The following is a 25,715-nucleotide window of genomic DNA, read 5'->3' as shown; positions in this document are numbered from 1 at the left end:
CCTAGCCCTGATTCTTGTAGCTTGTATAGAAGTCTCATGTGTGGTACAGTATCGAACGCTTTGGCAAAGTCTAAAAAGATTACATCCACGTCTTTACCCTGATCTAGGTTTGCGCTTACTGTTTCATAAAAGCCAAGTAAGTTGGTTTGACAGGATCTGTCCTTCATAAACCCATGTTGATTCCTTTTAATGACCTTATTGGTTTCAAGGAACTTCTGAATACTATCTCTTAGAATACCTTCCAATACTTTCCCCACTATAGATGTAAGACTAACTGGTCTATAATTACCTGGTTCAGCTTTACTTCCCTTTTTGAATATAGGCACTACTTCCGCTATACGCCAGTCTTTGGGAACCATACCTGATATAACTGAATCCTCAAAGATCAAAGATAGCGGTTTTGCAAGTTCAGAGTGAAGCTCCATTAGAACCCTTGGATGAATACCATCGGGCCCTGGTGATTTATTAATCTTTAAATGTTTTAATCGGTCACAGACTACTTCCTTGCTTAAATAAGTACCTATCAGTGTGATATTGTCATTATTGAGATTGTGTGTCAGTCCCTGAATTGGGTCCTCTCTAGTGAATACTGTTGAAAAAAACTCATTTAGTGTGTCCGCTATGTCATTATCATTTTTGCTTAAGACTCCCAACTTGTCTTTCAAAGGGCCTATACTCTCCTTTTTTAATCTCTTGCTATTAATGTATTTAAAGAATTTTTTGGGATTTGCTTTGCTTTCCTTTGCTACTAGTTTTTCAGTTTCTACTTTAGCCGCTCTTATTTCCTTTTTGCAATTTTTGTTACATTCCTTATAGTGCTGAAATGACTCTGCTTCCCCGTCAGATTTGTATTTTTTAAATGCTCGCCTTTTCTTGCCCATAAGTTCCTTAATCTTTTTGTTAAGCCACATCGGTTTATGATTTTTATTCCCTTTTTTGCTACTCATAGGAATATATTTGAGTGTATTTTTAGCTAGCAGGAATTTTAGTACCTCCCATTTCTCCGTAGTATTTTTTCCTAAAAACAAACCTTCCCATTCAATATCCCTGAAAAATACCCTCATCTTTTCAAAATTTGCTTTGCTAAAGTTTAAAGTCCTAGTTGAGCTAGTATAGGGCTGTTTGTAGAAACTGATATTGAATGTGACCATATTGTGGTCGCTGTTTCCTATGGGTTCCCCTACTTTAATACCCGATACCAAATCCTGATTGTTTGTTAATACCAGGTCTAAGATTGCATTGTACCTAGTTGGTTCCTTAATTAGTTGGACTAGGTAGTTATCATTTAGTGTGTTTAAAAACATACTGCCCCTAGCAGTATCACATGAATCGTTTTTCCAGTTTATCTCTGGATAGTTAAAATCTCCCATCACTACTATGTCTCCTACTCCTGCTGCTTTTTCAATTTGCTTTAGTAACAATTCATCATCAGATGCGTTGATACCAGGCGGCCTATAGCATACACCCAATACTAACTTTTTTGTTCCTTTTTCCCCGCATGCAATTTCTACCCATAATGTCTCAACAGTGTCTACAGTCCCCTCCTGAATATCTTCCCATATATTAGGTTTTAAAAACGGCTTTACGTACAGACACACCCCTCCACCCTTTTTATTTAGTCTGTCTCTCCTAAACAGTGTATAGCCCTCTAGATTGACTGTCCAATCATGAGATTCATCCCACCAAGTTTCAGTAATGCCTATAATATCATACTGTTTGCTTGCTGCAAGTATTTCTAGTTCACCCTTTTTACCAGTAATGCTTCTGGCGTTTACATACATATAGGGCAGACTAAGGACTATATGACTGTGACAGCCCACTGGTTAGATCTATTGCCTCCCGCAGCAACAACAGCAGTGGCACCAGTAGCAGCATCTCGCAAACGCCAACTCGTTCCTAGGCATGCTACACTATGTATCACTGCTTTCCGTAAGAGGCACACCGCTGACAACCTCTTACGGAAACTGAGGGACATTGTCACACAATGGCTTACCCCAATTAGACTCTCCTGGGGATTTGTGATATCGGACAACACCATCAATATTGTGCGATCATTATATCTGGGCAAATTCCAGTACGTCCCATGTTTTGCACATACAATTAATTTGGTGGTGCAGAAGTTTTTGAAAAATGACAGGGGCGTGCTGGAGATGCTATCGGTGGCCCTATAAATTTTGGGCCACTTTCGACATTCAGCCACCGTGTGCCAAAGACTGGAGCACCGGCAAACACTCCTGAACCTGCCCTGCCATCACCTGAAGCAAGAGGTGGTAACTAGGTGGAATTCAACACTCTATATGCTTCAGAAGATGGAGAAGCAGCAAATGGCCATTCAAGCGAATACATCCACCTACGATATAGGCAAAGGAAGGGGGAATGCAGCTGACTCAAGCTTAGTGGAGAATTATTTCCGTCTTGTGCAAGGTTCTCCAACCCTTCGAACTTGCCACACGTGAAGTCAGTTCAGACACTGCCAGCTTGAGACAGGTCATTCCCCTCATCAGGCTTTTGTAGAAGCAGCTGGATAAATTGAAGGAGGAGCTAAGACAGAGCGATTCCTCAAAGTATGTGGGACTTGTAGATGGAGCCCTTCATTCCCTTTGCCAGGATTCAAGAGTGGTCAATCTGTTGAAATCAGAGCACTACATTTTGGCCACCATACTCGATCGTAGGTTTAAAGCCTACGTTGTATCTCTCTTTCCGGCAGACACAAGTCTGCAGAGGTGCAAAGACCTGCTGGTAAGAAAATTGTCAACTCAAGCGGAACGTGACCTGTCAACAGCTCCTCCTTCATTTTCTTCCGCAACTGGGGCTGCGAGGAAAAGGATAACATTTCCTTGCCCATCCACTGGTGGTGATGCAGGGCAGTCAGGAGCGAGTGCTGACATCTGGTCCGGACTGAAGGACCTACCAATGATTACTGACATTTCTACTGTCACTACATATGATTCTGTCACCATTAAAAGACTGGTTGATGATTATATGAGTGACAGCATCCAAGTAGTCATGTCATACAGTTCATACATATACTCGCAGGAAAAAGAGGCAATTTGGATGCCCTTGCACAAACTGGCTTTATTTTACCTAAGTTGCCCCCCTCCAGTATGTACTCTGAAAGAGTGTTTAGTGCAGCCGGTAACCTTGTCAGCGATTGGCGTAGGAGGTTACTTCCACAAAATGTGGAGAAGATGATGTTCATCAAAATGAATTATAAATTCCTCCAGGAAGACCTTTACCAGCAGTTGCCTCCAGAAGGTACACAGGGATCTGTGATGGTGGATTCCAGTTGGGACAAATTAATACTCTGTGAGGAAGAGAATGTACACACTGAAAGGGGTATGAAATTGGAGGAAGAGGATGAGGTTGACATTTTGCCTCTGTAGAGCCAGTTTGTGCAAGGAAAGATTGATTGCTTCTTTTTTGGTGTTGGCCCAAACAAACCACTCATTTTAGCCACTCATTTCGGTCATGTGGCAGACCCTGTCACCGAAATGATTGGTTTGTTAAAGTGTGCATGTCCTGTTTATACAACATAAGGGTGGGTGGCAGGGCCCAAGGACAATTCCATCTTGCATCTCTTTTTCTTCTTTGCCTTATGTGCTGTTTGGGGTCTAGTTTTTTAAAGTGACATCCTGTCTGACACTGCCGTACAACTCCAAGGGTACTGCTGTATAAGTCCAGTCTAGTGGTGCTGTCTTGTGCTGCATCAGTCCAGTGGTGGTGTCCTGTGCTGTATATTATTTGCTCCAAATATAAGGGTTATATACATTACTGATATTATTATCCAAATATTTTTTACAGGGTTTGCCCTGTGTGGTGTAGGGGTACACTCGCCTATGCTGCATATTATTATGATAGCTAGAAAAAAAGGGTTATTGTTATCCAAATAAATGTTACAGGCGTTGCCATGTGTGGGTGTGGTTTAGAGGTACGCTCTCCTGTGTCACCAATATTGTGCGTGTATTACATCTGGGCAAATTCCAGCACGTCCCACGTTGTTTGTGCCACACACTTGTGTTGCTTAGCTTAGTCATACAGCTACCTCATTGCACCTCTTTTTCTTCTTTGCATGATGTGCTGTTTGGGGCCTAGTTTTTTAAAATGCCATCCTGTCTGCCATTGCAGTGCCACTCCTAGATGGGCCAAGTGTTTGTGCCGCACACTTGTGTCACTTAGCTTAGTTATCCAGCCACCTCAGTGCAACCTTTTGGCCTAAAAACAATATTGTGAGGTGTGAGGTATTCAGAATAGACTGGAAATGACTGGAAATTAATGTTATTGAGGTTAATAATACCGTAGGATCAAAATTACCACCAAAGTGATTTTAGCTGTTTTTATGTTGTTGTTTTTTAAATCATCCAGATCCGAAACCAAAACCAAAACACGAAAAGGGTGGTTTTGGCAAAACCAATCCAGATCCAAAACACGAGCATGGAACCAGAACCAAAACCAAAACACAAAAAATGAAAAGTGCCTGCCCCAGATCTCTAGTCTTTAACCACCAACATCACATGTTTTGCCCCTATGAAGGTCATGCAATCAGTATTCTGGAGTGCACATGTTAAATAGGAAAGTGCAAAGACTGAAAGTGAAGTTCCCCACTGGCCACTATTCCATCGATCTCTGCAGTCAGAGAGGACTGATATGCATTCATCAGCTCCTCTGACTCCTGTGTAGAGATCAGTACTAGGACCTATGAGGAGTTCCTTCTGAGATACATTCCACTGTGCTCTGTATGATGGGTGGGGGTAATACCACTGAGGAATCTATTGCTACGTAGGGGATGTTTAAATGGGGACCTATGGACACTGAAGTGTGGAGGTTAATGTCACTAGGGACCTATTGCTATTGGGGGGGTGGGTGGTAATGCTACAGTGGAAACATGTAGACACTGGGGGCGTTGTAAAGCTAGTTTTGGGACCTATAGACACAGGGTTATAGTATAATGCTACATGGCAACAAGACTACAATGTTGGAAAATGTTATCACATTCTAATAAGATGAAAAAATTGTCAGGGTGCCCCTAATTCCTATTGGTAACTTTGCATTGCAGCATGGCATTTGTGTAATGGTTACATAGCTTAAATATTGCTCTGCTAGAAATTAACATCTCTGTTGAGACGTGAAACTCAGTTAGCGAAAACTTTTATTGTAACATTGTTAATATTTATGCAGTTATATTATATTTAATTGCAACTGAATGTCTTCTGGATTCAGTATGAATTACGGCTAGCCGGGATGCCAACCATCAGTATACCGACAGCGGCATCATGGTCAGTAGTATGCCAGCAGCGGGGCAAATGATAGAAAGCCCCTTGCAGGTTCGCTGTGCCCGCCACATTATATTCTCCCTCTATGGGTGTCGTGGACACTCATAGAGAGAGAGAAGCCTGTGTTGCCAGTATTCCAGCGTTAGCATTGTACCTTACGGCGGGATTCCGTCATCGGCATTGTGATCACCGGGATCCCAAGCGGAGGTATCTAAACTGCTTCCCTGTCTTCTAAGGTATTACAGCATGTGCACTTACTGTACGTATTACAAATATATCTTTGGCGGTTTCAAACAATAAAAGCTAGAGTAGGCTTATATGATTGGCGTGAATGTTTTTCTATTGGTATATTTGCTGGCAGATCTAGGCCTATATAAACCTTACATAGACATTACACCCAGCCTTTGCAGCTAACCTTGTTAATACTCCTTTATCTGCAGTGTGTTACTTGACATTGATAATAAAGTTGTATGCACACCAAACTAACAGAAGATAGATTGTGGTTAATTATGATTTCCATTAGGATAACATTCCAACAATAACGTCATTTCAGAAGTTGTATTGCATTTTCTAATTTAACAATTGCATTAGCAAGAGAAAGAGAAATATAATGTACTTTTAATGTTAAGTTTAATAACCCAAAACACTCTATCATTTGACTTTTGCTGGCAGTATAAAAGGTGATGTTAGACATAATTAAACCCTAAATGAGATTTTCTTGATAGGAGCTTTGCTTCAGAAACATATAGTACATTGTAAGGACAGGCTTCAATGGCAAGCATTTTCTTTCAAAATGGGTATTTAATAAAAACAGATGATGTAGATATAGCACCTTGCCTTTGAATGGCATGTCAATCTGCACGTCTATTTTGGAATCTATTTTTTGGGGGGCTGAAACAATATTTATGAGAATGCAGATTATCAGTTCATTAAAGGGGCTAATTCAGAGGGAGACACTATAGCACAGCAGCTGTATCTTTGTATGTAGTGGTTGTGCTAATAAATACTAATGCTGCCGAAGGTGTCTTGTGTAAATAGACGCCCACTTCTAGCTGCTGCGTCCAGAGATGCAGCATTGGCTCACTCTGCATGAACACTGGACATTCGAGTAAGCCTCAGGTTACTCAAGATCAGTGTCGTACTGGAGCATGAAGGGCCCACCGGGGGAATGCAGTGACAGGGGCCCATACTTAAGGGTGTGGTCTGCCTACAAAGGGGGTGTGGCCAGCCTCTACAGAGGCTTGAAATACACAATAGTCTAGTGCAGTGTAATGCAACATATCTACCATGTATAATACAAGTGCACAGTCTGGAACCTGAACCCTAGAGGAAGGAGTGGGCACTCAGGCAGTGTGGCCTACCGGTGGTTTCCCTGGTACCCCTGTGGGCCAGTCCGACCCTGCTCAGGATGTCTAGTGAAATCATGCTGCTGGTATTAGTGAAGAAATCTGGTCCATCATGTTCCCATCTTCTGGATGTTGCCCATTGCCACCCCAAATCACCAACCAGCTGCATGTCAATCATGCTATGACGGGTAGGGCACTGTGAGTAACATGCGCAGTGCGGCTTCTGTGCAGAACTAAAAACATTGGAAATGTGAATAAACATTGGGTTTATGTACATCTCTGAATTAGGCCCTAAATGTCATAGTCTCCTGGATATTAGGCCACAAGGAAAGTAATCATAATGTACCACGGTGATATTACTTGGTCAGAGACAATAAAAAGGCTGTATTTACATGGGTAGTGGTTTAGCACACAGAATGGAAGCTTCATTAGTGTGTATTAGCCAAGTGTCCTTTAAATAAAATCAGTAAATCAAAATAAAGTCAACTTCACCAAACACATATTACAAAAGCAAACTATGTGTGATTTTTTTTGTAACCATTAATTGGAAATTGAAAATTACCAATTCATTTTCAATGTATAACTAGGGACACACACAATGCCAAGATTGACCCAGCTACAGTATATGTGTAACAGCTAAACTTGTAACTCTGCCTAAAGTTGTATTGTTTTAATTACTATGGTCAAGATTTATCAAGCTTAGGAAAGTGATAAATTGCATGGGGATAAAGTAACAATCAACCAGCTCCTAACTGCCATGTTACAGGCTGTGCTTAAAAATGACAGTTATGAGGTGATTGGTTGGTACGTTATCACCGTACAATGTATCACTCTCCAAGGCTTGATAAATCTGGGCCTATGCCCACTATGGAAATACACCATCAGTGATTTCTCAGGATAAGTATGATATTGTGTTGGCATCAGGGGTGTAGCGAGGGTGGCTCCAGTGGAGTGCGAGCTCCGGGTGCCAAAAAAGTTAGAGGGCGCACTGCCGCCCACCACCCCCCATTCCTGTGGGCCACTGTACTGGCAGCCACAGTGCAGGAGGAGGGGAAGCAGAGGGGGTGCACACTGACTCGAAGACTAGGTAGGGAACAGGGCAGGCCAGAGGCGATAGCGGGAGAGACTGACAGCTCTGGCCACCTTCTTTATAGTGCTGTGAGGCAGTAATACTAACCATTAAACCGTCCATGCTGCCATGCCCCTATATTGTTGTTGCAAGCCTTCAGCACACACTGAGCCTATTTTAAACATGGGGGACACCCAAAGGAAACTTTTGCCCTGAGCTCCACAAGGTCTGGAACCGGCCCTGTCACCAATTTAGGATTTTAAAATATTGTTTCTTTTCAAATGTAACATGCCACCACATGCTGGCTAGGCCCCCAATTCAGTACAGGGGAAGGGGGTGCCAAAACGTGCCCTTGATCCGGGCACCATGGCGCCTAGCTACACCTCTGGTTGGCATATTTGTCTGAGGTCCAAATGACTGACCGGCTGAGGTAATACTTATTAATGCTGTGGTTGATCACAAGAGGAGAGTCAATTAAAATCATTTGTGTTTGGAGAACAAATCCACTGTCAAGTCTAGAACTGGCTTGATGATATTACATTTTGTAAAAGGACAAAAGATATTTAAAAAAGTGATACATTTCAATTTACTGTATTTGGATAATGTACTTGAGCGGCCTTTATAGCTGTACAGTTAGCATTACTTAAGTGCACAGAGGTAATTTGGGCAGATAGATTACAGTGAACACTCCCTATTCTTTCAAGCAGTATGAGTCACTCTTATGTTTTACTACCAACAGGTAAACTTCCCTTATAATTATACTGCAGCAAATGAATCAGAAGTGGCAGTCAGAAGAGGCAGCCAGTCAACGATGACTTTCCCTGCACATAAAAGTATATAGGTTAAAACCGAAAGACTCCAAATTAAATTGAGTTATTGGCAGAAAGAGGAGAGTAGACCTTCACCCTAGATGACACCACCATTATAATTTATAAGTAAAGACAAATATTGTTGACGCTGCTTTGAGAAACTGTCTTCTGTGCAGCCAACTGAAGTTACGTTACAAAGGAAGCAGCAAGTGACCTGTTTTGGTGTTTGGATAACATCAGGTGTACCCTGTCTGACGATCCATTAGGCTTGAGCACTCTCTTTATAACTGATTGTGTTTCATATCAACCAAACCACATATAAATGAAGGCTCTACAACTATTTTGTTGTTTTTCTGTATTGCTTGCATGGTTTTCCATCTCACCTCCCCGCTGCTCAAATCTGTCAGACAAACCTTTGCAAAGTAAGCGATTGCTCGCATTGAACTTCAAGTAAAAGACAAATTGCACCACTTCAGCTTCATCGCATTTGCCCCATGAGAGAGATGCCATCATTTAATGCCGCTGAGAAAAAAGTGCTTAGTAAGGAGGAGAAAAGAAAAAGACTAGCACTTTCTGCACCAAACACATATCACTTGGACACTTGATCTGGTATAAAAAAAAAGTCTTTTTTTCTTTTACATTCTGTAAAAATAAAAGCTATTTATGGGAGTCAGTACAACACAGTTGCTGTTAGAAAAATACTTAAGTACTTATAGTTAATGGAGTAGTTGGCACCACAATATTACAACAATGTACCCCATGTAAAAACAAGTGCACACGTTTCCAGCACACCCTGTATGCCTATGATTCATACAGATATTTGGCCTTGTTAAAAGACCTCTAAAATCTGTCCAGTTTTGCAGTCTATATGGCTGGTTATCATTGTAGACACACAGCATGATTTCACTTCTCCCCCATATAAGGGATAAATTCTTCCATTTGACTGTGCCATCTTCGACCATGGGACATGGTACTACAGCAGCCATACTTGGCAATTTTACAATTGCTTCTAGGGAGTTAAGAGAGTTTGGCTCCGATGTAATCCTAGTTACATTTGACTCCGCCTTAGGTTTTGCCTTTCTTTTCCTCTCATGTTTCTTGGCCAGATTTGGGGGGGCTGTATAGCTCTCCCTTTGGATTTTTCAGTCCCAGAGCTTATCTTGTGTCCTTGTGTGTCACACCTGCACTCCCCGTCCGTGCATTTGTATAACTTGAGCACGTAAGGTCTGAATGCCACTGAGAATGGTTTTCTGGTGTTCCACAGAAGTGATTCCTAAACTCATGACATCTCTGCAGAAAAGAACAAAGAGATTATTCAGAAGGTTATTGAAATCATCATCATACAATGGACCTTATTTAGATTTGTAAGTACAGCAAAACAGGCAAGTAACTTTGTGTCTGGAACAAACCATATTGCAACACAAGGGGAGCAGGGTAAATACTGGCTGCGTCTGCATGTAGCCCACAAATGTTGACAGCTTTATTTTTACACTGCTATCTAGATTTAAGTTTGAACACACACCACCCAAATTTAAATCTCTCTGCACCTGTTACATCTGCCTGACCTGTAGTGCAGCATGGTTTTGCCAAGTTGCTTGCTTTTTGCTGTACTCACAGTACAAAAATGAATTAGGTCCAATATCATCAACACTGCAAAGGAGACATACGATGATATGTACACTTTATGTCACTTACTTGTACTGTGCACTATATTTTTTTGAGAGCAAATTATTTTGTCTGAACCACATGCAATTTAGGGATCACAAACTGAAACACATTGCATATGATTTTCATTTCAAACTCATAACTGCAAGATAGTAAATACTGCAGTTTGAATTTCACAATCACATATTACAGTACAGTATGTTGTGGTTTGCAAACTACATACAAAACTGCCCCCTAGTAATTTTCCTTCCTTTACGTGAATGAGAATATAAAATCTTAAATGAAGCACCATGTACAGTATGCGTAAAAACCTTTGTGACCTAAGTGTCACTGTTCCTGTGATGCCTTAAGATTATATAAGCTTACATGGTTATTTGTTTATACCGAATAAATGTATAGCAGAATCAGTGTGTAAATCTCACATCTATGCTGTAGTGTGCATATGAATAGTATGGCTGACAGAAGGGCATTTGGCTTGACAGGTGGTAAACCCTGAAGCATTGTGCAGGGGTGTGTGAGCAGTTATGTTGCACAGAGCACAGGGCTCTGGGGGCGGCACCATTGTTAACCCACAGCCCTTGCCAAATTCTTTGGATGCTACAATCTGGCACCCTGCAGTCTCTGTAGCCGCTCGGAGCAATCACTACTTTCACTTCCCGGCAGCTGTTGCACTACTGCACATGTGTGTTCTGCTGGCTGCACAGTGATGAGTGCCGGTACTTTTTGCAATATGTAGCCTATAGGCTACTGTCAAAGTAAAAAATATTACATAGAGAGAGCATACAAACTACACACATATAAGTCGCTATACTTGCAAATACGCGCAGCGAGCACAGCAATATATGGTAACACACGCATTTACACGGACATGCCACAGAGATGGATTCGACACTTATTTCATACAGTACATAATTATAATAATATCAAGCACCAGCCACCATGATGATTTAAAATTATCTATTGAATTAATGTCATGTATGTGTATTATTTGAACGAAACCAGATACACCGGTCATGTTTACTATTAAAACAACCAGCTTAATGTGTAGATTAATTTGATACTTGTTATTAAGTTGTAGGACATTGCAGCGGATAATTATGATTACATGTATAAAAGCTAAAATCGCTCTTATTAGAACAATAGATATTCTTAGAGGTAGAGGACAGGAAACTTGGGCAAGCCCTCTGGATGTCTTCAAGGCTGAACCTGATCAGCATATGCAAAGAAACTGGTGACTCATCGTGAACCCCTCCCCCAGAAACTAGATAACATATTGATTACACTAGAGCTCACTTGCTTTTTGGTCTCAGAGGATGATGGAGGAGTTGCTGGCAGTTCAGTTCCTGTATTTATTTACAGAGAGAGGGAGACATAAGCTGCAATGGAGGGAATGGTAATTGTATCGCTGGCATGTAACTGAAATTGTATGTAATTGTATGTAATTGTATGTAACTGTATGTAACTAGATGTATGTAACTTTATGTATTAACTGCTTACTGTATGAGTTGTAACTATAGGTATACTGTACTTTGTAATATATATTGTAACCATATCCTTTTTAATAACAAATATATACATCAATGAGCTTTGGAACTCAGATAATGTGTGGGTGTATTGTTTTCTCTTATGGGATACAGTGTTTTGCGATGCATACCGCACTTTTATCGTATATGGTAAAAAGATGTGCCTGACGTCTGCAATATATATTAGAGCGGGCATTTTAAATATTTGTGAGAAATCAATTTGGCATTCTCACTACAATGACCAACACCAGCCTACTAAATTTAATAACAATTTTTGTGCCAATGTCATTATTTTAGAGTTTGACTTGTTATGCACTGCCTAGTAATGCACAGCCAGCATATCTAGGGTATTGATGGTGATACATATGTCTAACAAAATGAGCTAATCCAGAGCAGAAAAAGAAGTACATTTCTGTCTAAACTTGTAAGTACTTTTTTACAATGTGTTGTAGTATGATAAGTAAGTTATGTACTGCTGTTTATCTTCTGTTCACATGGGGCTGATTCTGAGTTGAATGCAAAGTAGCTGTAGTTGCGGGCAACCGGGAATGCCTGTTTTACTTTATGCTAATGCAAGTATCCAGTCAATAAACATGGTGGATTGTGTGTCTGCAAGCGAAAACTTGTGCCGCCCAATTGATACTATGCTGACCACAACAACTGTGATCATTAGTATCCGCAACTGCACCAGCAAAAGATCCATCATAAACAGGCTTCCCTTCCTGGTACGCATGACTAAGAATATCTTGGAGCTTTTGCTACAAGCCTACAACACTCCCATGATACGCCCACAAGTCAGGGTGGTTCCTGTGATTTCTGTACCACCACCCAGTTCACACCCTGAAACAGCCTAGTTCACGGGAAAGACAAATATGGCCAAGTAGCATCCAACTTAGAATAGGATGGGCTTATGTCAAAATACATAAAGTTGCTTCTGCGCATGCTCTGTGCTTAAAAACCTGGCATATGCATCCATGAAGAGAGATCCATGGAACTAATAATCTGTGAAACTAATATCTGCTAAAGTTATTATTCATATGATAACTGAGAGAAAGTGAATAAGATCGCCTTCACTTATAATACAGTACACTGTTGTTAAGTTAATTAAATATTTGTGTTCATATTTGGATTGATACATAAAGATGAGTTATTTGATGGGTTTGCAAGGAGATGTGTGATATTTCTATTGTTTCGGCCAGCCAAAAAGAAAGTGGTGAGAGCAACTATCAAGAATTTCTCATTGGGAGTATTAGTAGAACATTGTGGACTTCCTGTGTATGACTGTTCTGGTAAAACATAAACTTTTAGGAAGGTTCAGTAGAAAGATGCCTCTTAGGCTGGGTACGCACTAGGACAATATTAGCATGATATTGGAAAAACAAATTGTTCATATCATCTAGTGTGTACTGTATACCCGATTACGTGCTCCCGTGGGTCGCATGTATCTTCTGGTTGGCCGTGAAGCATGGCCAACCAGAAAATATTGTGTGTGCGAGAGATCGTTCCATCGTTCATTACTTTGGGCAGTGTGTGCGGGCAAACTGGCATGGTCCGGGACAAAAGAAAATCACCCTGACCATCGACCCGATTGCCAGTCGTCCTAATGTGTACCTGGCCTTAGAACTCTAAAACCTGATAAGGCCATGTAGCCCAAATTCAGTTTCCTCACTAAAGACAGTTACTGAGAGCATATAAAAATATATTTTTCATACAATAATTTGCACCATACAGTATATATATCCATAGATAGAGATATAAAATTTGGTCCATTCCAATGTGGCTACTAGAGCTCACAATTTGTTTCATTTTAAACATTTGTGCTGGCACGTCTTCATCGAATAGAGATATTAATTATGAAGATATTTATTCAATATATTTAACTTAATACGTATGGCAAAAAACTCTATTACTATTTTATGCATATAAGTTATAACTAAGTACAATTTTTATTTTATGCACTTACTTTAGTAATATGCAGTGCTAAGGTAAGGTAATACTTTTCAGGTTTACACTGCAATGATAAATATACATTTACAATGCTTCTGTCCTGATTGTACTAAAATGTACACATTGCCACCATATTAAATCAACAGCACAGATTTACAGTATAGTAATTACCGAATTTCTACAATGGTTCTAACACATTTTAGTCAGAAGTGTTGCACATACTGAATATACATAGTTCTCTGTTGTCTTTACTTTCAGCCAATTTTCCTGGATATGAAATGAGATGGCATATTTCTCTTGAACCATATTAACATATTACATAGATTGTCATCAAATGCAACTTACTGAACTGTCATCCTGGCTACAGACTCCAGGTAGCAATAGCCAGCTGCTGTGAAGTTATCCTTATACCTTTCCATTTCAATGGCCTCCAGCCATTCTCCCACTGAGCTAAATGAAGGGAATGTTGTAAATGTCCGTTCAATTAATGGAATGGAAGTACTGTGCGATCTAGAAAATAAAGAAGCACATAAGTCAACAATTAATTTATCGACCATAGCAATCAATTAACATTTTATGGATATAATTTTTATAATTTTAAACACCTGAAACATCTCATTGACACAAGTTTACAAAATTGCTAGACAGGAGCTATAGGGCCCGATTCAGACCTGATCGCTGCTGTGCTTTTTGCAGCAGACTGCGATCAAATAGCCGCCGCCCATAGAGATTGAAAACCCACCCCGTGCAAGTGTGCGAATGCATGTGTATGGTGTGCGAAAATTCCGCCAGACAGCGGGCAGCTGCAAATCTGTTCGCAACTCACTCACTATCGAATTATTTGTTCTATCTGTGCATAGCCCAGGACTTACTCCTACAGTGCAATGAGAACAGGCTTTTCGGGTCCGGAGCTGACATCACAAACCCTCCCTGAAAACGCTTGGGAACGCCTGCGTTTTTCCTGACACTCCCAGAAAACGGGCAGTTACCACCCATAAATGCCCGCTTCCTGTCAATCACCTTGCAAACGCCTGTGCGATCGAAATTTTTGCACCATCCTGTCGCTGTTTGGCGTCGCACCTGCGCATTGCGGTGCATGCACATGTGCAGTCTTTTGATAATCGGCTGCTGTGCGATTTTGCACAACAGTAATCAGGTGTCAATCGGGCCCACAAACCGTCTCAGAATAATCACTAAGAAACTCATCGTGTCTCTACTTCAACATGTAAACATGTATCACATTTGTTCTAATGGATGTTTTAACAGTTCTAAGATGCACATATGTTAATGCAAATAAAGATGCATCTTGCTGTACAACAATACATACTGTATGTACCAAATTCATGTCAAGCTTACATTAGACACACAATGATAAAAGTGAGGCGCACTCTTGCTCAAATATGATGTGGTAGCTCAAAAATGATAGAAAATTAAGAAAATGTTAACACTTGGGGGGATTGTAATAGGGTGTAAGCATCAGAAAGTGAGATATTTTGTGAGAGTTCTCCTGGTTTTTTAAAGTGGCAATTATTTACATGCCAAAATCAACCTTGTTTTGCCATGTACAGTAAATGATTGCCACTTAAAAAAAAGAAAAAAGGAAAACTCTCACAAAATCTCTCACTTTCTGATTCTCACACCCTATTACATTCCCTTTATGACTTTCATTAAAATAGTATTGAGGTCACTGGTTACAATTAGACTCACAACATAAAACAAATATTGATAAGTTCTGAAACATCAATGGTAGGATCATATATTTATGGACTACCACAATTGCCCATTTGTAGTCCTCTAATAAGCAAAATAATAGTCACACACAATATAGTTAAAAATTTACCCACATTGATTATTAGGTATAAAGTCCTTCTTTGTGAAAGTCGACCATTGTGGAACTTCACCCATAACAAGCAGGATAAGAGCCAGTGACAAAGAAGCGTAAGACATAACCAATGGAGCTTTCATCCTGTACCCACTGATGTGCTTGATATTGTAGATTCTGCATTATCGTCAGACATCAGCGAGGTCCCTGCTAAGACCCTCCACTGGACTACAAACTTGCTCAATGTACCACTCTGCCTCCTTAGTGTCTAGTGTGTTCCCATCAGTAAACTGTCCTGAATGTATTTTTCTTTCCACAAGGACTGTCTTGCTATGTTGGGCTACTACTATAATTTGGAGCCGAGATTCTTGATAAGATACTGTGCTTGAATATAATATTTGCCAACATGCTGAAATGTGGTCACAATGATTTCTGAACTTTTTAGCCAAGTTTGTTCTGCTTATAAGTGAGTGCGTCTTATATATTTTACTAAACCACACTTAAATAACTGACAACCATTTCCTAACCATCCAACCTGCCTTCTATCTAAATATATGCCATTGTTCCCAGTGCATCTTATATTATTATGTCACTGTGCGCAGGATTAGACAGTATGTGCCAGCACAGGATTCCCAATACACCTTGCACTTTTTGAAAGAATCGGAGTTCACATCTAAAGAACTGGTGTAGTCTGAGTCACCCTATCCAGGTCATACTGCATAGGCTCAAACCACCATTTAACAGATCACCTTCAAATGAAGAGAAAGGGAGAGAGCTAGTCCAAACAAGCAGTGATAATGTCCACAGCTATGGTGTTGTTCCTGTTAAAATGTTGGCATGCAACGTGTCTATGTTCTCATATTGTCGACATGTGAACTGTCGATATTCCCAGAATGTAGATATTAGAGTTAGGCTGTGGGCAGGAGGGTTAGAGCTAGGCTGGGGGGTGGGGGGGGGAGTTAGGGCTATGTTGCAGGGGAAGTAGGGCTAGACACTAGAGGGAGGGTTAGGGTTAAGAATAGGGTTATAAAACTTACTAGAACACCAAAAGCAGAGGTCTGGCTCAGAAGTGATCGGAACATGACTGTCGGTACCTGGAAAACCAGGGACAATATGTTGACATTCTACCATGTCGATATTTCATCACTGTCTACATGATGAATATAGACATTATGACTGTCAGAATATTATACCACATCCATAGTATTGATGTTTATACCATACATTTTAAAAATCCATACAATGTAAACTTATTGATATGGTGAATGGTTGTAGTTTCTTTTTGGTGCAGTAGGCACTCCCCTTTGATACAGCTATGCACAGCTTTGACTACAGGCATCTCCCTCAAATTATTTTTCAAAAGTACTGTAGTTAAGTATGTTCTGCTACAGTACTCATCGTGCACAACTAAGTCAATACATTGACCAGGGGTGTTCTGTTACTCTGTGACTGTGCCTTATTGTTTTGGAGCAATTTGTATCAATTTATTTTTCAAAGTGTACAATTATATTTTTATGTAATTATTTTTCTAGCCAATTTTTTTAATAAATTACCAATTATTAAGTATCTGTATGTATTCCAAGGTTTGGCTCATGGTATGTACATCATACTGTGCAAACGATACTGTATAATAACAAGTGTTTCAAAGAGTATACAAGAGGGATAATACAAGCATACAGTCTACGAGCAGGGAGCAGACTGATGCACAGGAATTGATCATGGTGTAGAGGGAAAGTGATGGTTTGTTTGCTATCTAAAAAACGTGTGACCACTGTATATGCACTTTAAACGCAACTTTTAAGTCTGCCTTATAACCCTACTTGGGAGCAATCACCCTTCCCCACAATAAATATCTATCTCTGTGAGAGTTATTTTCTATCAATGTTTCAATGTGAAGATCAACACTAAAAGCATTAAAACCAATCAGTAATTTTGTTTTGTTATCTAAACTAGACAGTTAAAAAGCTAATGGCTTTTTGGTGGCTATGCTTTTAGTGCAGATTTACTTCTTTGAGACATGTTAACAAATAACCCCCAATGTATCATAATTAGCTGGACAAGAATAATGGTTGCAGCTGGTGTCCTGAGGAGTGGAAAATAGTGAATACATTAGTATATATGCTTGATTATAGTACCAACCTCATGGTTCCCATACATGTCTGACTTGGCATCCATGAAGAAAGGAATCATTACTTTTGGCAAACAACACATAGTGGTTAGTGGTTAAATGGCACTGTGCTTCATATGCTAAATAAAATCATCAAACACTTATTATTATTATTATTATTATTATTAAAAACAGTGTAATTATCTATAATGTATGATAGTCTCCTTGGCTCCCAGTGCTTGTTAGTTACAGTATGACATGCATGCATGCACTGCAGCCAGATGATGGGACAGATGACTACCCGAAGAATAGGAATGGGATTGTGGTGTAAGTATAATGGGAAGGGGTGGGGTAACCCGAACAGAAGAAGACATGGAACAGTGGTAGAAGCTTTTTCAAATGGATAACTGCTTGAAGAAAACGTATGATGCTGCAGATAAATGCAACTTCTTCTGCTAAATGACATGTTGTGCAATGTTATATTTTTGCTGTATAGTGCAACTAAGTGTCATACTCTTTTTTTCTTTTACAAAACAATTTGTAAGGTCACCAGTAGCCAGAAAAACATTACAAATGTAGACGGCACTTACAAGTTCATAAGAATACACTTCAAAAATACTGCTTGGTGTATACAAGAAGGCACATGGTCCTTCTGATACTGTTTCATTACGATTAATATTCCTCACAAAGACACAGACACAGGGAAATAAAACCTAGTGTACTATATTTTAATATGTTAAATAATCCCAAAAATATATTACACTTAAAAAATAAAATAGCAATAACTCTACCTGAGGGGCCCAAAGTTCCCTATCAGATTCAGATATCCTGTACTGATAAAATACTGGGAAGGTATTTGATATTCATACAGTTTCTCAGTCCTGGTCTGTTGTGTTCCTTGGCGCAGTGTGGTTATCTTCACCAAAACAATTTTTTTTCAAGTTAAAGCGATTTAAATTTTTGGCAACTATTGAAATATTTCCTGACCAATCACAAGTCAGGTGTTCCAATTATTAATAGAAAACCTAATTTGTTTAATCTCTTTCTTTGCTTATAACTGAAATCAGTAAATTGGCAATCTAAAAATTGCAATAATTTCTATCCACAATTCTGTTATCACAGAGACATCTTTCATTCCCTTTTGCATAGTAGTTCAAGCCATGTTTTCCTATACCCTCTGGTTTACCTTATTCTCATATCGTAACTGCAGACAGTGGCTAAAAATGTCTGTAACAATCATGTGAACTTCAGCCCTTGCCAATTTGCTGTGTGGCACAATCCTGATGAGTATTAACATAATTGAGCAAAACAATTTTATCTCATAGAAGCCTCCATGTCTTTAGAATGCCATCTATCTTTCATAAAAAAATTAATACAGTTACTGTGAATTTAACCTAATTTCTATTCTATATTATAACCAATTTTTATAACCTTTCAGACTGATGCATAAATATATCTGGCATACTGTATTTAATGCCAACTGTCTGCTGCAGTAGTTATATAGATGTCACCCTGTGTATGGGTTCCAAATGGAGGCTTCCCAATATCTTCTGGATGATGGCTGGTAGTTAAAACAAGTAGATCTGTTTCATTGAGTTGTCAAAAAACCTCTTCCAGGGTTCTCTGGCTACACTACATTGCATTCGAGTCTGCAGATCTCCATATATTAGTCCTACTTTCTATATTCAATTATGCATTCCACATTCAACATATTAGAGCTTTGTATAGTATGAAAGTATTTTTTGATATTGTTTTTTTGCTGTTTTGTGTAATGCTCTTAAATTCTTTAATGTACCATGTCATGTACTGGTTTGGATGTATGACCATTTAAACACACTACAGTAATAACTCAATTAAAAAAATAATTTCATACTGTAGCTACAATTGCTTAAAACCTAACTTGCAATTTGCTTTCTTCCACCTATATGGAAACAAAATATTACAACCTTTGCAAGAACTCAGCAAGAAAAAATCATAAAGTCACAATATATTTGCCATCAAGTAGCATACTAATGGAAAGTTTCAGAATTTCCAAAGTACTGTACACAAACTGGTCTACTACCAATTGGCCAGCATGGGGCTCTTGTTTAATAATTATCTGCATCATTTTGTGGTTATAGATCTTGCTTTTATATTGTCATGGAATATTATAGTATGGGATATATTGTCTTCTATACAAACGACACAGCACTTAGGTCATGAGATCAATTACTGGTTATGGCATATCTGTGTGGGGTGTGTATGTTCTCTTTATGTATGCGTGGGTTTCCTCTGAGTAATCTGGTTTCCAAAACTATACTGGTAGGTAATTTGGATTCAGACAAAAATCAGCAGTAATGTGTGTGTTGGTCTGAGGGGTATTTTTACTATAGGTTGATTTTCATTGATTTTAATCAACTAAAATTGATCAAGATTGATCTAAATTGATGTTGTGTTTCAGGAGCTAAAACACACATTTAATAACAGTAAAATATGAAAATTGACCTTCTAGTATATATACCCTCTAGTGTGTGTGTGTGCACGTATGTTAAGAGACCTGTAATCTACAAATGGACAGGGACTGATATAAATGACAAATGTTCTCTGCAAATTGCTATGTAAAATGGTGGCGCTATACAAATAGACACTAATAGTACATTATATTATTAATCTGCAGCAACACAGATAGAAAAAATAATTTATTAACTGCAAAATCAAAGTACAGTATATGGAGTATTCCATCTTAATTAATTCATGTGAGTGGTGGGGACATAGGGGTTGTCTTTATTTCATGTGTCCGATTTATGCTGTTTCATGTTTGCACTAGAGATCTGCGGGTCTGGTTCTCCGAGAACCGAACTCACCCAAACATTGCGTTCCGAGGCGGGATCCGAGTCCTGCTCAGGTTTTCCCTCTTTACTCGGATCCCAAATCGAGGGAAAATGTCACCCCCCACCCACTGTCGGATTCTCGCAGGTTTTGGATTCTATATAAGGCCCCCATTGATCTCATCATTTTACTCCGGCTGTGGAGGTTGTCCTTGCAGTGTACGCACAGGGGTGCTCTGTTTTCGTCCATAAAGGAGCTGGAGCTCAGTGTCCTCCAAGGGTGCTGTGTTTCATCAAGGGGCTGGGGCTGCTGTGTTCAGTGGTACTCTCTCCGTCCATAAAGGGGCTGCTGTATAATCAGTGCACAGTGTACTATAATAATCATACACGTATTGTTAGTGACACTGTAGGTGGTCCGTACTTTGTTGTACAAAAAGGAGTCCTCTGCCAATCTAGGGGTTTTCTGCACCATTTATAAAAGCTAAATATATCATTAAAAAATAGATATTTTTTATGTTAAACCCAGTGCACTATACTATTACAGTATTTTGCTGTGACACTGCCAGTCAGACAGCAGTGTAGTCAGTCATACACATATTGTGACACTATAGGTGGTCTGTGCTTTGTTGTATAGAAAGAGGTACTCTGCCAATCTAGGGTCTAGGGGTGCTTTGCACCAGTTATAAATGCTACATATATCATAATATATGAAACCTAAAATATTAGGACCCTTTCTCGCGCTGACAATGTGAGACAGCTACACCTTCGGGAATTACCCCCTGTTAGACGGGGTACAGAAAAATAGAAATGGAGAAAACTTCCCAAGGGAGCTAAGTACAATTCCTTGGTATGTTACAAATTTAACTGTACATTAATCAGTCATCATTAAAAATATTTTTATTTTATTTTATAAAAATACAGTGAATTAGAACTGTTTAAAGTCATCTATGACAATGAATGGTACTTTATACATGCGATAGTTAGGTTGACATTATTCCATTCTAGTCATACAACTTTATGACAAATATTCTTCCTTGAAGAAATGACAAGATCACTGTCTATAAAGCCAACGTGTGTTGTCCAATGGACTTCATCAGGGGTTTTACAATCAGCTGTTAGAAGTGTTTTTAACCACAGAGAGGCACTGCTACAGTCACCCACATTGTTTAAAAAAAAATCATTTGGACTCTGTCCAGTGAAAATTTTTTTTATGGGCTCTACCCAATGAAAATTGTATCGATATCCCATGTGGTGAATTATTATCTGATACCATTCTAACATTATATCTGCCTACTGAGGATTTGCTATGATGAATGTCTGTATTGCAATTTTTTGATTGTAAAACCCCTGATGAAGTCCGTTGGACAAAACGCATTGGGTTTATAGACAGTGATCTTGTCATTTCTTCAAGGAAGAAAATTTGTCATAAAATTGCATGACTAGAATGGAAGAATGTCAACCTAACTATCGCATGTATAAAGTACCGTTCATGGGAGGTCATTCCGAGTTGTTCGCTCGCTGCTATTTTTAGCAGAATTTGCTAATAGGCTAAAATCCGGCAGTTCTGCGCATGCGTATACACCGCAGGGTGCACACGCTAAGCAATTTCACACAAAACTATGCGAACAAAGCTTTTCAGTCGCTCTGTTGATCGGAGAATGATTGACAGGAAGTGGGTGTTTCTGGGTGGTAACTGAGCATTTTCCGGGAGTGTGCTAAAAAATGCAGGTGTGCCAGCAGAAAATGCAGGAGTGGCTGGCCGGACGCTGGGCGTGTTTGTGACGTCAAACCAGGAACTAAACGGACTGAGGTGTTCGCAATCTAGGAGTAGGTCTGGAGCTACTCAGAAACTGCAAGGAAATACTTAATAGCAGAATTGCTAATCTTACGTTAGCAATTCTGCTATGCTAAGATACACTCCCAGAGGGCGGCGGCTTTGCGTTTGCATTGCTGCTAAATGTAGCTAGCGAGCGAACAACTCGGAATGACCACCATTGTCATAGACGACTTCAAACAGTTCTAATTCACTGTATTTTAATCAAATAAAATAAAATTATTTTTAATGATGACTGATTAATGTACAGTTAAATTTGTAACATATCAAGGAATTGTACTTAGCTCCCTTGGAAAGTTTTCTCCATTTCTATATCATTATATATATATAAATATATAGCATGTGGAGTCCTGCACTCACATCAGAAGGATAGACAACAATGAGGTGCTCCCTAGTGGGGATCTCCCTTATTCAGGTGGGCCCACAGTATTTAAACAAGAGTCCAACAATGTGGAGGTGCACTCGTCGATTTCAAGTAGTCTGAAACTTCATTTTGTTCACAACAACTTTATTTCAGTCGATATTCGGCTCTTTGGGTCGACGTTTCGATCCTCATTCGAGGATCTTTATCAAGACAAGCTTCATTTTATACATAATATTTTGAAAGCATCATAAATTGATTACTACAAAAGAACAAAAATGAATAAAATAAATACATACATAGAGTGAAAACAAAAAACAAATAACATGAATGGACTACCACGCCCTCAGGGCATTTAAATATAAAATTCTAGTAGCACCAAGTGTGGTTCAAAATAAACAACACAACGTCTTTATCCATATCTACCAGGTGAGAATGTTTGCACCCAAACTATTAATCAGTTAACACCACTGTGCAGTTCAAAGATCTCAAACGTGTGCAGCATCTGATATGCCAAAGGATGTCAATGACTTCACTCACTTACTCAGAAAATCAATATGCCATGTTCAGACAGTAGCCTTGCTGTATTTTTTATGGGCTCTACCCAATGAAAATTCTATCGATATCCCATGTGGTGAATTATTATCTGATACCATTCTAACATTATATCTGCCTACTGAGGATTTGCTATGATGAATGTCTGTATTGCAATTTTTTGATTGTAAAACCCCTGATGAAGTCCGTTGGACAAAACGCATTGGGTTTATAGACAGTGATCTTGTCATTTCTTCAAGGAAGAAAATTTGTCATAAAATTGCATGACTAGAATGGAAGAATGTCAACCTAACTATCGCATGTATAAAGTACCGTTCATGGGAGGTCATTCCGAGTTGTTCGCTCGCTGCTATTTTTAGCAGAATTTGCTAATAGGCTAAAATCCGGCAGTTCTGTGCATGCGTATGCACCGCAGGGTGCACATGCTAAGCAATTTCACACAAAACTATGCGAACAAAGCTTTTCGGTCGCTCTGTTGATCGGAGAATGATTGACAGGAAGTGGGTGTTTCTGGGTGGTAACTGAGCATTTTCCGGGAGTGTGCTAAAAAATGCAGGTGTGCCAGCAGAAAATGCAGGAGTGGCTGGCCGGACGCTGGGCGTGTTTGTGACGTCAAACCAGGAACTAAACGGACTGAGGTGTTCGCAATCTAGAAGTAGGTCTGGAGCTACTCAGAAACTGCAAGGAAATACTTAATAGCAGAATTGCTAATCTTACGTTAGCAATTCTGCTATGCTAAGATACACTCCCAGAGGGCGGCGGCTTTGCGTTTGCATTGCTGCTAAATGTAGCTAGCGAGCGAACAACTCGGAATGACCACCATTGTCATAGACGACTTCAAACAGTTCTAATTCACTGTATTTTAATCAAATAAAATAAAATTATTTTTAATGATGACTGATTAATGGCCCTCATTCCGAGTTGTTCGCTCGGTATTTTTCATCGCATCGCAGTGAAAATCCGCTTAGTACGCATGCGCAATGTTCGCACTGCGACTGCGCCAAGTAACTTTACTATGAAGAAAGTATTTTTACTCACGGCTTTTTCTTCGCTCCGGCGATCGTAATGTGATTGACAGGAAATGGGTGTTACTGGGCGGAAACACTGCGTTTCAGGGGCGTGTGGCTGAAAACGCTACCGTTTCCGGAAAAAACGCAGGAGTGGCCGGAGAAACGGTGGGAGTGCCTGGGCGAACGCTGGGTGTGTTTGTGACGTCAACCAGGAACGACAAGCACTGAAATGATCGCACAGGCAGAGTAAGTCTGGAGCTACTCTGAAACTGCTAAGTAGTTAGTAATCGCATTATTGCGAATACATCGGTCGCAATTTTAAGAAGCTAAGATTCACTCCCAGTAGGCGGCGGCTTAGCGTGTGTAACTCTGCTAAATTCGCCTTGCGACCGATCAACTCGGAATGAGGGCCAATGTACAGTTAAATCTGTAACATACCAAGGAATTGTACTTAGCTCCCTTGGAAAGTTTTCTCCATTTCTATATCATTAAATATATATATATATATATATATATATATATATATAAAAAAACTTTTCCTTTTAATTTTTTTGGGTGCTAAACCCTGGTGCACTATACTATTATTTTTATGTGATACTGTTGGTCAGACTGCAGTGTATAATCATACATGTATTGTGACACTGTAGGTGATCCGAGCTTTGTTGTATATAAATGGGTGCTGTGTCAATCTAGGTGTCCTCTGCCCAAGGGTATAGATGGCTTAAGTCAGGGCATGTAAAATCAAAGAAGCAATATCATTTTTAGGAGCATAGAAAAAAAACATCAAAAATAACGTTAGCTATAGTGAAACATAAAACTGGCAATATGCCATTCACCACACAAGTGGCAAGGATAGGCTAAGGCCTTTATGAGTGGTGGTTCTGCCTCTTATGATGATGTAAGCCCTTCTTGTTATGGCACAGAATTTAACTGTGTGCTTAGAAACATCAGAAATCCCTGAGGAGAAAGTTTGTCAGCAGGTGCCATTTGTGAGCTTGACTTTTGCAATACTGTGCTGAAAGATGAGGCTCCTTCCACCATTTGTGCACCTTCTAAAAATGTGAGGATAAGCAGCAAGTGACAACATGCTTATATAGAAATTGAGGATGCTTCTTTGAAAGTGCACCAGGATGAGGAGTAGATTTGTGTAGGAGGCACAACCAAGGATGCTGATGATGAGGATGTTGATGCCACGGATGTTGTTTGTGTAAATCAGGCACCAGTGGAAACAGTTGTTTCCCATGATATGAAAAAGACGATTGTCATGCCTGGGCAAAGACAAAAAAAAAATCCACCTCTTCTGTGTAAAATTATTTCTACCCAAATCTGGACAAGTATCAAGCCATCTGTAGCCTTTATAAAGCCATAGTTAGTAGAGGTGAGGACCGTAACATCTAGGAATCTCTTCCTTTTTTATGTCACTTGCTGTGCATTCATCAAGAGTTTTTCAAAAACTTTGGTAAAAAACGTAACATTTAATCCAGCATCTCCTAGCTCCCTTTTTTCTTTTAGATCCAAGCACCTGCAATCTCCACCACCAACACCTTGATCGTCAATATGCTCAATCATGATCGGAAGTAGTCCTGCATC

At 39.6% G+C, this 25,715-nt stretch overlaps 1 protein-coding gene across 1 annotated transcript in view; it reads right to left on the bottom strand.

Moving 5' to 3' along the window:
- Window positions 1-5,922: 5,922 nt before the first annotated feature.
- The window catches only part of EPHA10 (EPH receptor A10), a 978,906-nt gene continuing 959,113 nt past the window's right edge, over window positions 5,923-25,715 (bottom strand). The window contains exons 16-17 of the mRNA XM_063954339.1: window positions 13,975-14,139; window positions 5,923-9,784 (exon numbers count right to left, since the gene is read on the bottom strand). Coding sequence (XP_063810409.1) covers window positions 9,670-9,784; window positions 13,975-14,139 — 280 coding nt within the window. The 3' untranslated portion in view covers window positions 5,923-9,669. The remainder of the gene's footprint in view (window positions 9,785-13,974; window positions 14,140-25,715) is intronic.

The sequence above is a fragment of the Pseudophryne corroboree genome, chromosome 2 (assembly GCF_028390025.1).
Source record: "Pseudophryne corroboree isolate aPseCor3 chromosome 2, aPseCor3.hap2, whole genome shotgun sequence".
Taxonomy (NCBI): Eukaryota; Metazoa; Chordata; class Amphibia; order Anura; family Myobatrachidae; genus Pseudophryne; species Pseudophryne corroboree.
This window is presented reverse-complemented; position numbering and strand designations above follow the sequence as displayed.